This window comes from Physella acuta, unplaced genomic scaffold (assembly GCF_028476545.2).
Source record: "Physella acuta isolate Inbredline_101_S28 unplaced genomic scaffold, ASM2847654v3 ptg001460l, whole genome shotgun sequence".
Taxonomy (NCBI): domain Eukaryota; kingdom Metazoa; phylum Mollusca; class Gastropoda; family Physidae; genus Physella; species Physella acuta.
Window position 1 is genome coordinate 89,059 of NW_026732975.1, and position 19,605 is coordinate 108,663.

The following is a 19,605-nucleotide window of genomic DNA, read 5'->3' on the forward strand; positions in this document are numbered from 1 at the left end:
AAAGTTAATGTGTAAAAGAGGTTCGTTATTTGTTTAAATATTTTAACCACAATACAATCAACGTTGGTGATATTAAACATTTCTGGTACAGAAATATTTATCAATCCGGAACATTGTTTGATTATTTTACTGGTGTTGACATTATTTTAACGAATAAATTAATATGCAATAGAATTAATTTAACTTTAAGATCTGTGATTTGACCATCACCATGATATTTTTCAGATGATCAGCCATCTGGTCTACCCTGGCTCAGATCAAACAAGAAACAAAATGGTTTACAAAGGTGTATCATTACCGAGGAGATTCTGGCATAAAACTTACAATGCCCTCATAAAACAAGAGCAATCAGCTGTATGCCCCTCTAGACAGATCTTTGTAAATTAAATCAAAGCAAAAATAAAAATATGTTACGCATAAATAAAAATACCCAGGAAAAAAACACAATATGGATTTTTGAACAGCAGAAAAAAATGAACACATTTTTAAAAAATAAATATCAGAATGAAAAAAAGGTTTATGAATAAAAATTCTGAAAGAAAAAAATCTGTGACAACAAACAAAGAAAGTAAAATTATATCTTTATAGAGTTATTACTAAAATTTATTGTTTCCAACTTGATGACATGACTAGCAATTCAGGTATTGAAAACTGTTTATAATTCAATTAGGTAACATTTTTTTCACTAATATTTAGAAACAGCAAAGGTAAATGTTTTAAGTAGGGTAGTTTGTCAACAGAAGACAACAGCTTTAAATATATCTAAAAGAAAAGTATTATTCAAATAAGAGATTTTCAATTGTGATTATTATGTCTTTACTATTAAATCTGAAACATAGTTAATACTGGGTTGGGGGAAGTTATGTGGATATTGAAATACATTGTTTTTAAAAATTAGGTTTATTGCAACAAGGATTTTTTTTAAAGTCAACTTATTACTAGTTTGACAAGATGAAAAGGATTTTAAGACTTGGGGCTCATGGTGGTTTGTTTACCTCTGTTTTGACTATTGATTTTAAAGAATACAAAATATTTTAAGAAATATTAAGCCAGTATTAAAACAGCTATTGAGGAACAGCAGCAAGAAATGGTTAATTTAAATTATGTTGTTTTTTTTTTATTATGTAAGGAATTTTAAGCATTAAATGTGCATCGAACTTGCATCAAATGAAATGTTAACAGTTAATGTATATTATGTATAGATGATATTTGATGCCCTTTACTTGTATCTTTTTAAAAATCCATTGTGTTGGAATAAGAAATGAATGTGTTCACTTACAAAAACCAGGTAAGCGATGATTGATGTGTCTTCACAGAATATCTACCTCTATAACGACTTAAAAGAACCAATATCACAATGACATCTCAAACTACTACTTTTTTATTGTTAAAAGTACCCTCTGAAATATCAGAAAGCTATTATGATGGGGTAGCAAAAAAAAAAAAAAGATATTTGGGAAAGTTACTTTAACAAGACAATTAGATCTAATGAATCCATCTTTGAAATTATTATAAGACCACCATGCAGCATTTAGTCCCTTAAAAGTTTAAAAATAAAAGGTAAAAAGTATTTTCAAACTCAATTTCAAATATATTTGTATTGCATCCATTAAAAAAATATTTATTATAATATATTTGTGCACATTGCTGTAAGAGCAAAAGGTAGTAGGGACTAGTAAGCTGGTTAATATATCAAACATAATAAAACTTCAGAGTAGTATAAAAATGTATAAAAAACTACAAGAAGCCCTTAGTTACATAAAAAGTGTTACATGCTAAAACTTAAGGAACGAAACAAAATGACAAATGAATATGCCCTATTTAATATAGTTCTCCTATAGGTGCACTCTCTAGCCAGAGCTCATGGATGAATGTGTATAGAGATGAGCTTACTGATACCTGTGAATAATAAAATTAACAGCTAGTTTTAGCGCTTTAAATTAAATATCAGAAATATTTTTATTTAAAAAAAAAATATTTATAAGCATAAGGTCAAAAGTTATATTTTTAAACTTTTAGGGTTTAATTTTTGTAACGATATAGGCTTTTAGATATAGGCTTTTAACGTCATTCACAAAATACTTCCTAAATCACATGCAAGCCAATGGTTTTTCTAATTCAAACAAACAAACTACATATAGCAAAATGAACATGCTTTGTCAGTTTTACAAGTTGCAAAAATACAATATGTTAGAAAAAAATTTTGAAAATAGTTGAATAAATCAAAAAAGCTTCGTAATAAAAAATAATAATATTAAATTTATATATGTTTTGAGGTTTAAGACCAATCTTATTCTGAAGAAAATATATCTTAGTACCCCGGCTGCATGCAATGACCTAGAAAAAAAATAATGCACATGGCGCCACTATACAACTCAGAGTGTTTGCATTATTTAATTTAGAAAATTTGTTGAAAATCATTCCAATACACACGCAGTGTGGTATCACTGAAGAGAATTTCAAACACACAAACATTTTTTTTTTCAATACACACAACACATCAGTGCTTCATCAATACGTTAGACTACCATACAAACCTTATCCTAAAGAAGGAGAGAGTTTATTATATGGAGATTATAATCAGGTAACTGTTTTGTTAATTAAACTTCAATATTTTCCTATTATTTTATCCAGGTGCCAAAAATAAAACAAATTACTACTATATCAAACAATAAATATGAACATGCTGATTTGCCCTCAGACGTTTTTAAAAATACCCAGGTAGTTGACTAAGAGTTTGTAAAAATAAAAAAAAAGTTCAGCATCCACTATTTTTTAAATTATTTTTATTTAATTGATTTACATCATATACTTAATGATAAAAGTAGATTTTCTGATTAAGGAGATTGATTAAGGTTTTACCTTGTAAGGTGTAGGGTTCAAAGTTCTCTTATGGTCCTGCCTTATGGTGGATAAGGATTGTTTAGCTTTTTCCCGCAATTCAGTTAGACTGGGAAGATATCTGACAACCTGAAAAGTAAATATTATGATTTATGACAGATGTTTTTGGTTGATTTTTTGGTACCAGCCTGTATTACTTTAAAAAAGTGGCATCAGTATATAAACTTAACCCCTTACAAAAGTAATGAAGAGATGAATTTAAAAAAAAGAAGAAAATAAACAAAAGTTCACATTTTCAGAATTAGAAAGAAGATAATAAAAACTAAACAACCAAGATAAATACTGAACAAGATACACTAAACAAAAACAAAGTGAATTGAAAAACTACCTTTCCGTCTTTCCACCAAATTTCATGTAAACATCTGACTGACGCTGGTATCACATATGCTCTTTTAGATTCCTAGTAACAACAAACACCATAGTGAATGAATAATTTTAGGCTGATTGCAGAGGTTTATAAGTAGCAGATATTACTTGTAAACAGGTGGATAAGGTTATTTCTAAGCATTATGAATATCATTACCTGAATAGGATGGCGACATAAAACCCTTTCCCCCATTTTAGGAGGAGGTTCTGATGACTCTTGAAGTAAATCAACTAATGCTGTGCCTAGAATTTACAGGAGTTAATTGAAGAAAATTTATAATCACGAAGATACACAAAGCAGTCTATATCAATTAGCATGAGTATAAGAACTAAAAGTAATTATTATAAGAAAATATCAATAAATATCTGAAGGGCATTTATTATAATTCAAAACTTTAGAATTTCAAATTAATGATTTGAGTGTTTAGAGGGAAATAATATGTGACTTAGATGTCTATAATGAAAATGTGTAGACACGGTTAGAGTGTGTGTGAGAGTGGCCTCCCCTTGAAAGTGGTGTGCTAGCATGAAAACAAGTGTGTGAACGAGGCAGTGTGTGAAGCAATGTGGTGTGGTGTCGACAGTGTACCTCCTCGTCCGTTTTTCTGAATGTCATGTTTCTTGTTGTTGGTGAAAATTACCAGTAAATTATATAGATTCTCTTTATGGACTGTGTTTATTTATAATTGTTACATGTTACAGTTGGCTAACGAGCCCAAAATACATAAGCCGATTGTAACAAAGATAAAATTGTTAAAAAACTCAATTCCAACAAAGAATAAACTAAGTTGAAAAAGCAAGCAAACAAATCTCACCATCAGATCCAAACAGCCTGTAGACATTTTTCAGGCCAGGTATAGTCACCTTCTCAACATCTTCACTCAGCTTTATCCTTGCTTTGGTGTTTATCTGGACTAACTTTTTGAATAAAATTACAACTATCATTTTCTATATGTTGAATATTTGTTTTATACATTACTAATAAAACATTCAAACAACATTTGAAAACAAAATATTCTATATTTAAACTAAATTGATAATTTTTATTTAAACTAAACTTTTTAAATAAAATTACAAATATCATTTCTATATGTTGGAAATTTGTTTTATAAATTACAAATTAGACATTCCTACAACAATTGAAAACAAAATATTCTATATTTAAACTAAATTGATAATTTTTATTTAAACTAAATTCATAACTTTATCTGTATTTAACATTTAAAATACTAGTTAGTTATGCTCGTAATATAATCGTAACAAAAAATAATTTAAAATAATGAAAGAAAATGCAATTTACACTTATAATTCTTCTTTTCAGTTCCTATCTTTTGGTATTTTTAAACGAAACAAATGACTAATATTTATAAGCCTGTAATAACCAGCTGTTGGTTACACCTACTTTAAACACACACCCCAGGGCTGGCTGCTTTTGACAAGTGACAAGGTGAGTACCAATCCCATAGCAGTTTATGTTGTGCCCCTAAAAAATAGAACCAAACATTTATTAACAGACGCCACAAGCACAACACAAAGGAAAAAATAAAACCTAAGGTTTTGTTTTCTATTGTTTTCTTTGTCAAAACTTTGTGTAAAATGGAAGTATCTTTCAAGCTAAATTTATAGGCAATAATTGTTATTTTGTATCAAAGTAACAATCTTCTAAATGCAAATCAACTTGCATAGATAAAAAAACATATCTGTAATAGATTTGTTTAAAGATTATTTAAGCCAAAACAGTAGTCAGTAGGTTAATAAGGGTTGTTTTTAAAATTAAAAATGAAATGTTTTTGAAAAAAATTAAGTGAAGTTTTACTTAATGAAAGGATTTGGTGTTTATGAAAAATTATATGAATAGTTTGAAAAATTGGTGTTTAAATGTTTACAAATATAAACTTGCCTGCTGATTTAAGGAATGTATTGTATCTTCATTGATGTCATTACTGGCAACTATTGTCATGTTTTCGAACCATGGCAACTTGTAGCTGTTGGTTACAATAACAAAAAATTGTGGGAATAGAACAGCTACTGATAAAATAATGTTAGCAACAGCAGATAAGATATCACTTATCATGGAAGCTTTTTTTATTAAATGGTCCAACTATTAATTTAGTGAATATAGGGTAAAAAAAAAACTTGTGAGGCTCCAAACGTTAATGTAGGGTGAAGATTTGTGGAGATGCTCCAGCAATAAAATTATAGACTAATTTGCTCTAATTAGGGTGTATTCTAGTCTTGATCCTTTGAAAGCATATTGTGCATAAAAAAAATTCAGTTTCTACTCTACTGATGCTTGAAAATTTAATTACAGAAGATATTCCAATCACTCTAGTGCCTACTGATAAGAAATAAATCATGTCTAAAAGTGCAAGATACTAACTAATTAGTGAGCTAAATTTAATTGTTTAATCAATAAACGAACTTACTAATTAGCCACTTTGACAAAGTTCTTTTGTACCAGCTTCGACAAATATGAAAGATCACCACTGTCCAAGCGAATACCTTTGGCCTGGTAGCCCAGGTCATTTAAAGCCATGGCAACAGTGCAGAAGTTAGGGAGGCCACTCCTGGAACACAAGTAGGGGCTAATTAGTGTAAACCATTAAACAGATTAACTATAAAATATTTTAGAAATAACATATGGTTTTCTAGTTGATACTTTTGCAGAACGCCAGTGTTTTTTTCTCTGAAGGATGAAGTGAGAATCAGAAGATAGGATTAGGTGATGCTGAGTTAGATATTGTGTAGAGGGGATGGATGGAGGGTGAGGTGATTTGGTGCCGCATGAATTGGCAGGTTCGAATCCCGTTGGGTTTAAACTGTTCTGTCTCTACTTGTACTATATTCTGTACCCTTGGCGTTGAAATATCACTTTCTGTTTACATTGCTATCTGAGTTAGATATTGAATTTCATTTAATTATTTATCTCTTTCTAGTAAGAGTCATCAATATGAAATTACACTTTTCTATGTAGGGAGGGAGGGGTTAGACTTATGTAGTGTTCTTGTTGGGAGTGTTACCGGGGGAGAAACGGCATTCAAGAAATGCAGTGTAGTGTTTATTTTTGTTTTAAAAACAGAAATGCTAAAAACAGCTAAAGGTGTGTTAGAGTTATGGCTACACTGGAGGTGAGTTGGATGGATAAATAGTTTTATAAGCTTTACTTTTTTTTTGAGACAGAAAAATACAAAAGCAGTTTATACCTGATGACATCATAGGTGTCAATTAAAGCTAGAAAACTTTCAGGAAAAGCCAGAGCATAAGAAATGAATGCTGCCAGTTCTCCCTCCATCACCTGATCTGGGAGGAAATCTGAAACAAACAAAACAAAAACTGAAAATAATCAAAATAATTCACACATATAAAAGTCTTATAATTAGTTACTGTGTCTGATTACTACAATTTTATGGAATATTTTTTTTTAAGTCTGATGTTCTTTTTCTTTGCAATCTAGGTTTTTAAAATTTTTCTTTCTAAAATTAGAAAAAGAAATATGTCCAATATTCAGTTTTTTGTCAAAAGGTTTAATCGGTGAAAATGTACTATCAGAAACCCTTAGCTTAGATTATATGACTACAGCCAGCTGCAGTAGGGAGGGGGATTACACTGTTACACAATGGTGAGAACCAGTGGATTTCAGCCAGGGATTAATAAAAATAATTGACCTAACACAAACTTTAGTTACACATACATTTATGGCAAAACAGAAAACAAAAATATTCCACTAGATCTGACATTGCTGATCTAAAAAGTGTAAATATCAAAGGGGTTTTGAGAGGTCAGCAACCCATCTACGAAAGAAAACTCCAAAATCAAACTACTGCTTGTGCTTGGTAGTTTTTTCATTGGTGGACAAAGGCTAAAGAAGCAAATTCAAAAAAGAAAGCCTGAAATTGGAGTCTACAATCTATATGGCACATCAAGTTGAAACAATACTTAATTGTGTTGGGGGAAAATTCTGTCCAATGAAGAAGAAGAAGAAAGGGTTAAGATAAAATATTGAAATATTTTTTTTAACATACTTATGACAGATGTTAGCTCAATTTGGTACTTTAAACACAAGTCCACAAAGTCGATTTCTTTGGTTCCATCTAGTGACTTCAGTGTCTGAAAACAAAAAGGATGAAAGCTCTTACAAGTGAATGCATAAAAATAAATAATTTTTAAAAACACCAATTCAATTAATGCAAGTTAGAATTTTCTGAAAATGAAACTTTTTTAACAATAACATTTCTAGCGCTGTATCAAATTTTTACAAAAATGTATATATCAGTTCTATCTATTGTTAAATGATGATTAAATTTTAAACAAATATAAATGGGAGTAACATACCCTTGTTTTAACATCTGAAAGGTTGATAAATGAAGTAACAAAAGCATGTGCATGTGTTCCTTTCACTGGGATGCCAAACATTTTCCCTGCTAAAACATTGCTAGTACCATCAAAACCTAAAAAATGGAAAATACTTTTAATTTAGTAAACACAAGTCTGGTTGAGAAATATCCATTGCATATTCAATATATTACACGTTTTATTGCTCTTATATGTACAATGTCAAACAATTGTAAAACTTGTTAAATTATTTAACCAATAAACATTTAAAAATTTAGTAAAGAAAAAAATTACAAAAAATTGTAATCCAACTTTTAAAAAATCTTTACAACATGCACAAAAATTATGCTTAAAGCTAATATCAAAGACTTTTTAAAATTTAATTCTTGCAATGTAAAAAAATAATAAACGTACCCCCTAAATAGCAATAACGAGAAGCTGACAATCCACCGTCTGGTCCTTGTGCTCTCCTCAAGCCAAACTCAAGCAGTGTGGTATCAGGTCCAGCTGCTATCCTAAATCTGGCAGCATTTGTAGCTACCAAGCTGAAATTTATTTTGAAATGTGTAAAATAAAATTTTATTTTAAACTATTTTTTAGAATATATGTATAATTAGAACATTATACTTTTGGGCAAAGAAATAAAACCTAATAAACAAAGAAATATCAATTTTATTTCAACTTTTTCTAATCATTTATCAGTATTATGGAGCATGATTATATCACTTTAAGAAATGGCTAAGATAAAGCTGTACCTTGATAACAGTCTGTGCATAATTGCAAATTAAAAGTAAGTATCTATACACAAAAAAATTTGTTTGCTGAATAATTAAATGAAATAAGCATAAAGATATTTCATTTTTCCTCTACCCAGTAGAAATTTTTTATAAACATATTAAAGCTTAATTTTTAAAAAGTAGAAACAAAAAATTGATGTTACACTTATTAAAGAGATGGAGAATTCAATGAAACTTACAATAGCAACAGTATATTTTCAACATTAGAACTAGAAAACCAATTGTTAGCATCAATGAAGAATTGTATCATTATCAACAGAATTAATTACAAATGGTGTTATTACCTAGCATAGTTAACAAGATTCAAAAGTGGGGTCTCTAAAAGCTGAACAACTGCTAGTGGACCTTTGACTGTGAGTAAAGGAACTTTAGGAAACACAACTTCTCCTTCGGGAACACCAGATAGAGTTACGTCTCTAGCTGACAAATTTTTAAGATATACATAAAACTCTGGGTCTGTATTTTGAGGAAGGGCTGTTTTCAGATAGCTGATATCTGCACAAGAAACAAATAAATAACAGATATTAGTAAAAAAAAAATTTTAAAAATGTAATTAATTTTGAAACTGATTTTTTTTTCAAGTTTTAACCATTACTCCCACTTTGACAGTGTTAATAATAGTGAAGCTATGAAGTAAGTGAATGAAGAAGAAATATACAAACATACCACTTTCAGAAAAATGAAAGCACTGCAGCAACTTAACACATTCCTCTAATCCTGCAAAAATAGTGAACTCTCCTTGGAACGGATTTTTACGAAAGTACAGGTCAAAAACAGATGGATCGTTCATTTTGCCACTTTTCCAATAGGCATAGGCCATGGTTATTTGATAAAGATCTGTAAATATATAACAATATATTCATTCTACATGTTTAGCCAATACTAAAATATAACATTAAAAGGTATGTAGATATTATCTAACAAATTTATCCTAAATGTTTAACCACATATACTATAAATAAGTGTGTAATGAATTTTATTTAAAATAAAATTTGTGGAAAACTATACTTGTTTTTTGCAAGCTGAATCGATTTAACTTTTTAAACCTACCAGTTAATAGTGCTTGAACTACTCCATTACTGCCCACAATTGTTGTTTGAGAATGGGTAGGCTCTCCTTCTTTAGGCATAGTGTTCATTTTTGCACCACCAGATTCTTGTACTTGGAAAAAAAACATCCCAAAGTTTCTTATGTAATACTAAAAAAATATAGCCTTAAACTTAACACTCAAAGTGTTGTTGATTAATAACTAATGTAACACAATTTCAGCTTATTGTAACCACTCCAAGACAGAACCAAACCCAACTTGATATGAAATCCCTTAATTGCAACACTCGAATGCCAAGGAAAAAAAAAAATCACCTGATAATTATGGCCTATAGCACACTAATTATGGTGGTCTTGATTAAACGATTAGCCAGTATTATGTATACAGGCAAAAAATGTCAAATAAAGGACAGGTTGAATAGGTATTGATAAAGGAGAATTAATAAGGCTATAGACTTCTAAAGGCCTTTATCATGATAAGATGATATGCCTCAAAGTAGGAAAATATTTTCAAGTTCTCTGTATGTGTAAAATTTTAAATTAGACTAATTTTAATTTAGGCTAAATAGATTTATATTTTTAAAGCTTATTATTGAATTATTCAAATTGGAATGGGGATGACATGGTGGAATGGTAGAGCATACGACTGTTAACCAGAAAGCCTTGAGTTCAAATCTGTAGAATGTCCCTTAGCTCACCCAGCTTATCAGTGTAAATTATTAAAACTTAAAACTACTAATTAGGGCTATGAATAATTTAGGGCCTATTCATCAGGGGATGAGTTGGACCAAAGCAGACTATCGTTAGTATTGCTCGCTACCCTGGAGACGTGGCTGGTTGCTAACAACAATATGGCGTCCAAACCGGATGCGTGACTTCCTGACAATTTTTCATCTTAGTTCAAGTGACCTTCTAAGAAAAACTTTTAAAAATGTTTACCACGAGCCAATAGGTGGTTTTTCACGTTATAAAAACAAACTATAGGTGGCAGGGCTAAATATGCCAGAAAAGCATTTTAAAATTTGCTTTGGATAATGAAGGCTAAATTTAATAGTTGGTGTCATTAAAATTTAAAAATAATAGAACTTTTAAAATGTTAGCCTGACAAGTACAAAACTGAATTGAACATTGTATAACTATTAGGTTTATCAGTCTATGAAGAAAAACTATCAAGTATTGCATGACACTTTTTATAAAACACTACATTTCAATGACAATAAAATTTTTAAAATGTTTTAACCACATGACCGCTACTTGGTTCATCACTAGTGAGGAACTCTGGTGCATAGTCAATTAAAAAGTCGAACCGATTAGTTGTTTACCCTGACCACAAACGATAGAGTGATATAACATGAGTTGTTATGGAAAGGTGTGTAGCACCATAGCTGTGAGTGACAATAAATAGTAATTTAGTTTAAAACAAACTAAAACCTCAAAGTTAGTGCCTAATTTGATTAAATATGGATGTCTATTATTCAGTGATCATTTCTAAATTGAAAAGTGATTACATTTTAGATTTAGTGAGGAAAACATCATCAGTTGATCAGTTCATCATACTGAGATCATCATACTCACATACTGAGACCGAGACAGTCTGAGAGACATCATTTCATTATCATACTCACATACTTATAGATCTGTCTAATTTTAATTTTTTAATCTACACTAACAAATAGTCTAGTAACTAGATCTAGATGACATCTAGACTAGTTACTATAGATCTAGATATCTAGATCTAGATGTCGATCTCCTACTTTACTTTTTTTTTTTTGCTAGATCTAAAAATCTACTAGACTCGTCTACTCAAACCTAGAAAATAGAAACTATTAGAAACCTACTTTACTAGATCTACAACGTAATTAGTAGACCTAATTAATTAAAACTACCTACCATTTGATATTTGTACTACTCCGTTTCTGCCTATCGCTTGCGAATGAGTGAGCGATCCTTCTTTAGGAATTGTATTCATTTTTGCTCTATCAGATTCTTCGACTGACATGTTCATGTTGGTAACTCACGAATTGTTTAGGATGTATTTCTAAAAATTGGTATCAGATTTTGCGTGAAATTCTAAGAAACAAAACTAAGCATTTCCAAGAAAAAAAAGTTTTTACTTTCTGTTTCGCTACATGAACAATTTACAGCGATTAAATGAATTAAAATCAATGGGCAATTTAATTAAATCTAACTGCAAATTTCCCATACAGTTAGTTAGAAAATGAGTAATGACATTGAGAGACCGTTCTTTTTGTAATAATGTGACATTTCCGCGAAGCAAAACTCGATCTAGTTCAAAAAGGTGAAGGTAACGTGAATTTAGTATGCCAGGAAAATATTTGTAAAAATAAGTTACATATAGAATTTTCGATGTAAAATAAATTTCAAAATGAAACATTAAACATTATTTAGGCTGTAGTAGATTCTAGTAACCAAGGCAAAATGTTATTAAAAAATAATTAAATCAGTATATTGTTAGAATGTAACTGTTTCTGCACAAACGTAATGTAATAAATAGTACTAATAGGTTCAACTGTGGGAAACAGCGCTACTAGATATATAAGTTATAGACCAACTGCTGGGATAACACCTTGGTTCCTAGATTTTAAAGAAAAAATCTGTTCTCAGCTACCATTAAACTTAGTTTTTGTTTGTTTTAGGTTACTAGCAGTTCATGTTGTTAAATTTCATCTTATACTCCATCAATCAGACAGAAGTAGATTGTAGACCAAACAGACAAGGGAAAGGATTAGCTGTTAATAAAGCAAGTCACTTTTATAGCTTCAGGAACAAAACCCTGGCTTCTATGAACATTTTTAATAATCATAAGAAAACACATGATCATAAAAAGAATAAAAAAAGTAAAACTTTAGGTTTGAGAGTTTATTGTTTGAGCTGTCATGTACCAGTGGGTTAAATAGGGCATGACACATCACAAGCAGCACGCACAATACACTGAGAAATTGTGAAACCATTAGTTCATTGCTTCAGCAAACTACAGTCTAATTATAATTAGCTTCAGCAAATACATTTTTTAAAGTATATTAAATATCTAGGAAAGTACCAGAAAGCTAAACAGGAGAAAAAATTCTTGAAAAAAAAAATTCTGATGATCACTATCAATTTTTACATATTTGACGAAAAAGGCATTTACAGTTTTTTTTCTGAGGGATCTTAAATTATCACAGAAAGATACAGTTAACAAACTTGTATTTTTAAAGTATAAGAGAAGCTCACTTTTAATGACCTATTCCTATTAGAGTATCCATACATACTTAGCTGGTTTTAAAGATAAAACAATGCTTAAAGACAAGCTTAGCTATATGCAGTACTAGCTATCTGGGTTTGAAGTTAATTAACAAGTGCCGCCTTTAGATGTGAACATAAAGTGATTGATATTGGGAAGAATAAAACAACTTTGACAATGCGTTTCAGATTCACTATAGCACGAGGGAAGAAAATGTTGAGTACAACTTCTTTTATATAAATAAAAGCTGTTAGGCCTTTATTAAATACAAAACTGCAATAGATAAAACTGCTTGTAAAACTAGAATTGAAAGAAGAAAAAACTACTTCCTACATTGTGCATTTTAACTACTTTTTTTCTCTCTAATTTTCCTAGTTATCTATAAATTGTTTTTTTAAATATTTTTTTTACGTGATGGTGTAGTTTTTGTAAAGGAAAAATTCATCATCAAGAATATAATTCAAAATTTTCATTCCTTGTAACAGAGATAAAAGAGAATATAAATTGCTAAAGAGTACAAATAAATATGTACACAGCCTGTTTGTCTATCACTTTAGTGATTTTTGTGAATGCACATTTAAATTTTAAAGATATTAAACTTAGATAAAAAGAATTTGACTTCTGATATTTAAAGTGTGACAAAAAAAGTTCATAGGGGTATTTGTGTTTTAAAATGTAAATAACCATGGATAGGTTGTAATTTACCTTCAAATTTACTTGTTTGTGTATCCACACCGGGTTTATCTAAATCTAATGACATCTAGGTAGTAGACATACTATAGCCTAAAAGTGAAGTTTTGACCTGTTGTCAGAATAGCATACAAATTTAATCTTAAAAAGATTGCTATCTTATGTGTAGATATTTGTGCCTGCACCATTTAAGACAGAATCTAACCTAAACATGTTAGGGCATTAATAATAAATTGCAAATAGGTAAATTACATGTTTTACAAATTGCACACCTTGATGACGTAGATGGAGATGTGACACAAGATTAAAGCAAGAACAACAATTTCATTGGTTTGACATGAATATTAAACCATTTAGAAAAGGATTTGTACACCATTATGGAAACACTTCTTGTTACAAGAGGGAAATTAGTCATGATCAAAATTATTGAAACACTTAATAAAAAGTTTTCCATATTAACAAAGGTAATACATCATTCAATAATTATTTTAAGTGTTGAAAATATAATAGCATAATTAAAGTCAAGATTTCACAATTTTTGTTAATAAGTATTCAAAATGTCCCTGAAGTGATACATTTTATCATTTTATAATTTAGGCGAAGGCATTGAATATTGTGTAATGCGTTTTTAGTGCTAAAACTTTAGATGCTGCGTGAAGGTTTAGAAATTTAAAATATGTTAAAAAACAAGTGTTATTGGAACTTTCAGAAAAAAATCAACATGAGGTTTGACTGGGAAAATATTTTCTCATGCTCCTTGTTAACTGAAGAAAAAACGTAGCAATAATATTTTTAGAATGTTGAGTTGGTATACATATCTAATAATCAAAGATGGAGCATTCTTTTTATTCAAATCAGTGAGTTGTTTAACTGCTCACTACATTCTCTGAGGTGATCAAAAGGTCAGTATATCAAACTGGAGGCCCAACTGACTCTCACATTTGTCTTACCACAAATGATCACAAAAATCTTCTGGTAGTTGCATTTAAGCTAAAGCGCACACAGTGGTCGGATTAATCTCAAACAGTTGGCCTGTATCAAATCAATTGACCTCCTACCAAATCCAAGATGGGGGCTTTCAGTTTTTCTTTAGTTTTTAACATGTACTTCATATTTTAGACAAGCACACTAACATATTTACATAAATACAATCAAAGAAATATAATGCAAAAAAAAGTTATTGTGAATCATTTGCAGAAAACTTAATACCAATACTTCCTACGTACAAGTGTGGAAATTAGTCTTCTCATACATAAAATTTGAACCATTAAACATCATATTTCATACCCCTCTCTATATACTAAATAACTTCTAGTAATGATTATTGATCAGTTGTTTTATGATTTAAAAAAAATGAAAACTGGCAATGGCAATTTTGATCACAATTAAACAATTTTCATGCACAAAATAATGCTGAATAAATTACTCTCCATATAACTTTATTTTTAATATGAAGAAAGAATTACATTAACTTAGCATAATAATAAAGAAAATTGTTGCAAAAAATCTGCAAATAAGTGGAGATGATCAAAAAATGTTTGGTGTTAGATAAGCATACAAAGAAAAAATTACCAGATAAACCTCAGCCTATGCCCACATGTTAGCTATTGCAGTACAAACAGAATATGGATTTTTACAAATATTAAGGAATTCAAAATAATATCAGTTAACAGATAAGCTATAAGAATAAATTATATTCCAGAATTTTTAAGTTTAAATTGTGAAAATTTACGTTTTTTCACGAAAAAAAAAATTAACAAAGAATTTTTTCCTCCTTGATCATAAATAAATATTTCATCATATCTTATGCTTTACAAACATGAGTTAGTAATAAATTTCACAAAAACTAAACCAAATATCTTGTCTTATTTTTTTATGGTATTTATAATGTAACACTTGATATAATAATCTTATTATTTTACTTCAGCACTGATACTAGGTACACATCATTAATGCAATAACTCAAAACACTGACCAGGATTGGTGTAAGCCATGCAAATAAATAAATAGTTCTTTTACAAAACAGCAAAATCAACTGTTAGTTAGAATGAATCGTTATTTAATCACATCAATATACAACATTATTGCCATTAAAGTCTTGGTTTCTTCAAATAAAAAAGTTGAAACCAACAAAAAAAATTTGAAATCACTTTCTATAACTCCTGACAGATCTCCAAAAACTTTCAAATGAATTAATAAAAACAAGCAAATATATAAAGATAATTCAGCAACAGACTCAGACATATGCAATCAGAGTGTAAGGTGAAACGTAGCCATCATCTGTTACCACTGGCTCAAACTGTGCTGGCTCATCTAAAGGTTGATGAGGTGGAAGGTCAAGTGTTGAAGGTGACGTAACACCTGGTGTTGTAGTTGAAACATCTGGAGAAAGACTCTGGGTTGTGTGATCTGCAACTGTGTGATCGACAAAACTGGACCCAACATCACCGTTGGTCAAAGATGGGTCACCTGCTTTATAAAGTTGACCATGGGTGAACATACTCTCAACATCCTGACCAACAGCTGACTCCAGGGATAGTTTCGTCACATTTTTAGAAGAGAGATGTAGCATTTGATTAGAAAAATCCCCGCCGGCATTCAAAACTGACGCAAGTGACGCAGGTGTTTTCTGCATGAACAAGGACAACTTACTAGCATCCCCCTTTTGATCTGAAGGTGTTGACTTCAACATTTTATCACGGTTGCACTTTTCCCATGTGGCAGCTTTGCAGCTAACAAATTTTTTGTGTGAATTTGATATGATAGTCTTAGTCATTAGTTCCTCACTGGTTGTTGGTATCCTCTTGGAGAATATATTCCCAAAGCAACCATTCCTATCCCCTTTCAGGCTGTCTGAGTCCTCGGCAGATTTGTCTGATTTCACATCCACAGTTTTTTTAACATCTAACTCAGAATTTTTATTCCCATCTGGATTAATCTCATTCTCGCTGGGAAGGTTTTGATTTTCATCAAAATCTGAACTTGACTGCTCCAACGATGCATCTAAAGGGTTAACGTCTTCAACCGAGTCAGTGACAGGAGCTTCAATCTTTTCAAGATTTGTGGAAACATCTTTGTTTTCATCCTGCTTGACAACACCCTGATCTACATTTGAGCCTTGTCTGACTACAGAAGTTTCTTTTTCAGTGCTATGGTGCATCTTAGAGACAACATTGGCAACAACAGTTGAATATCCATTCTCGTTTGGGATTTCTAACACGTCAGAAACTACCACCACATCATCAAAGTTGCTGTCTTTAGGTCTAGTGATTGTCACTTCTGTTCCATCGCTGATGTATTTGTTGATGAAAATGTCACTTTTTATTGCGAGAGACTCCTCTCGATTGAAACTAAGTGACCTATGAACTATGGCCTTAACTTGCTGTGCATCATCCTGGTTTTCAATTTCTGAATCATCAAATGCAACAGATGTTTGTCTTGAATTGAGAGTTAAACCTGAAAATAAAAATAAAACACTTGTCAAAATGTTAAACAAAGTATGATCATAAACTGGGAAGAGCTCCTACAATTTCCTAAATAAAACTTGCCTTGCTTTTTCCTATCAACCTCTGCAAGAGCAATCATCTTCATCTTTTGCTTCTCAAATTTTTTTCTTTGTTTTTTACGCCATAGGTGCCTTTTCAACAGAAATATCCCGTAACCAGGGACAATGACAACACTGGCTCCAACTAAAACTGCACCAGCAGCTAGCCCCAGACCTGCTAATACCACTCCAGCCACCAGACGAGCAGCTAGGAGAAATAAATAAAACATTTTAAAAATGCAAGATCAGGCATAAAAATAAATGCATACTTTTTTGAAGTTGTAACAGAGTATCATGCACAAATTAGCATTTGATATGCTTAAAGTTAATTATAATAATAATAGATTGACTTATTAGCTTCATCCTCATCAATTCAAAATCGTGCCCAACAAAAATCATAAAATATGCTGTAAAATACGCAACTTTCCCATGCAACCTAGGACCAGTTGGTTACTTATTTTGATGTGTATATTGATTACAAATAATTCAAATTTAACAAAACATCACATACCAAAATTAGTTCCTCTAATCAGCCTCCTCAGACCAGGCCTTTCTGGCATCAAGCGGTACTTGCAGCCAAAGAGTGAAAAACGGCTCCAGTGATTACCCAGCAGCTTGACACTGATATACCGGTCACCACACCGGTAACAAAAATCTGTGTGACACTTACTGCACTTCATATGGTCACAGCCATGCACTTTCTGTATGTAAATCTGGACAATCAATGAAAAAAATTATCATTGGGGTGTTCATGATTTGTATGGGCTTGCAAAAAGCCATTTATTTATTTATTTTATATTCTTTATGAAAGATTTTAAAAATATATATACACTTTTACTGAGGTAAATGAAAGTATTCAATTCATAACCCAAAGAAAACTGCATTCAAAAGATGTACATTTGCATCAAATCTAAAGGAGTCAATTTTTAAAATTAAAAACTTCTTAGCAGTAATACACAGACATCTATACAAAAATTAAAGAAACTTTTTTGTGGTTATAATTTGTACATTAAATAACAGTTAAACTACTCACCCCACACTTAGGGCATTTCTGTGCATTACTTTGGCCATAGCTCCTCTCCTTAGCCCACCTTTTGACCATCTTGTCACCCTTCCAGTATTGCTTACAAGAAACACCAGTGTGAAAAGGTGCTTGGCAGAGAAAGCACCACTGAAGATGACACTGAGGGCAATACACTTTTAATCCATTCTTCAGCTTTTTCTTACTTGATAAACTTTCAGGTTTGATGGTGTATACTTTGCTACATGCTGGACATGTCTTTTCACAGGGATCTGCATTGGCGTCTATGAGAAATTTTGTAAACTTGTCTTTCAAATCATTAGGCAGACGTTCATTTACTTCATCTCGATGGACAAGGACATGGCATCTATCATTTGGACATTCAATTTGTACTTTGGCCTCATTAACTTTCATTGAAACATATATACCCATACATTCATGGCAGATCTGAAAGTCGCAACAAACTCTTCTTCTCAAATAGGATTTGGTGAAACACACACTGCATTCCATGTACAGTAAAGCCCTGTGTGGATACATTGGAGGGGCTTCTTGGCTTCTTCTTTGTCTCATTTCTTCATAGTTCACTTCATTTTCAAATAAACTATTTGCATCTGTCCACTCATCATCCTCTTGGTGTTCGTGGCTATTGTTACTATTACTGTTGCTACTCTGGCCCGAGTCCCAGTCATCTATAAACAGCTTGTCTCTTGAATCCCTGTAAAATAATTTGAAATCTTCTGTTGCTCCAGGAAGCTCAGCATCTTCAAAGTATTCCTCATCACTAAATGAAGCAGATAATGACAAAGAGGAGCTGGGGCTTGCACAACTGCTACACTGCCAACACACGTGTTTGGTTTGAAGAGTTGATTCACATGTTTTCCTTTTTAATTTTGTCAGAATTTTGTAGTTGGAAGACTTTTTATTAGATTGTGTTGAAGAAGAGCTTAATGATAATGTGTCAATATTATCTAAAACTGGATCTATTGCTGAGCTGGTATCACTTTGCTCACACCCACATATAAATAAATGCTGAGGCTTTTTAGCTATATTACAATTAATTTCACAAGTATTTGAACTACAACAGCTGTTATTTGTCTGCCTGAAAATATTAACATCAGTTTTCTCAATGATAGCAGAACTAGATGAAGCTTGATTCATTAGACCTTGTTGTTTTAAGAAAGAGTGACTAGATTTACTAGATGATACACTTGAACAATCTGATGAACCATCATGATGAATTTCGTCATGACATGTACTGGAGCAGCCAGCTTTAAGAGGTTGTTGGGGTAATACTATTTTTTCTTTAAAAAGAAATGATTCTTCTGGACTGGATTCTTTATTAGTAGGCTTTTCTCTGTCTGTATTCAGCTGATTGCTCTTAACTGTTACTATACTACTGTCGCCGTCGGCCATTTTGTTGTGTGGGAGTACAACTCACACTTCACACAGTTGTGAGTACAAAAGCAAAAAAGGTTTTTCATGTATATTCTATATAAAAGTAGAAGGCTCAAACTACTAACTATCATGCAAATGCGATTTTAGTCATTTTGAGATTATTTTTAATCAAACGTCAAGCCAGAATCCTTTGTCCTCGATCATACTTTTTTGCTACCCCTTCTGTGTTGAGACGGAGACTGTTTTCAGGATGTAAACAGGTGCTCAA

General features: G+C 31.2%; 2 protein-coding genes across 2 annotated transcripts; both read right to left on the bottom strand.

The window, feature by feature from the left end:
* On the bottom strand, nt 1-12,402 carry LOC131928072 (nicotinate phosphoribosyltransferase). The gene is made up of 16 exons (XM_059283982.1): nt 11,334-12,402; nt 9,447-9,557; nt 9,063-9,233; nt 8,681-8,891; nt 8,014-8,144; nt 7,600-7,715; nt 7,290-7,374; nt 6,471-6,579; nt 5,694-5,834; nt 5,168-5,252; nt 4,670-4,750; nt 4,083-4,185; nt 3,425-3,510; nt 3,230-3,301; nt 2,863-2,970; nt 1-1,899 (listed from the first exon to the last, which is right to left on the bottom strand). Exons 1-16 carry the CDS (start codon nt 11,446-11,448, stop codon nt 1,822-1,824), a joined length of 1,803 nt encoding a protein of 600 aa, XP_059139965.1. The 5' UTR covers nt 11,449-12,402; the 3' UTR covers nt 1-1,821.
* Nucleotides 12,403-12,536: 134 nt separating this feature from the next.
* Nucleotides 12,537-19,600, bottom strand: LOC131928071 (uncharacterized). Its single transcript, XM_059283981.1, has 4 exons — nt 17,955-19,600; nt 17,433-17,634; nt 16,926-17,129; nt 12,537-16,833 (listed from the first exon to the last, which is right to left on the bottom strand). Exons 1-4 carry the CDS (start codon nt 19,353-19,355, stop codon nt 15,614-15,616), a joined length of 3,027 nt encoding a protein of 1,008 aa, XP_059139964.1. The 5' UTR covers nt 19,356-19,600; the 3' UTR covers nt 12,537-15,613.
* Nucleotides 19,601-19,605: the final 5 nt, after the last annotated feature.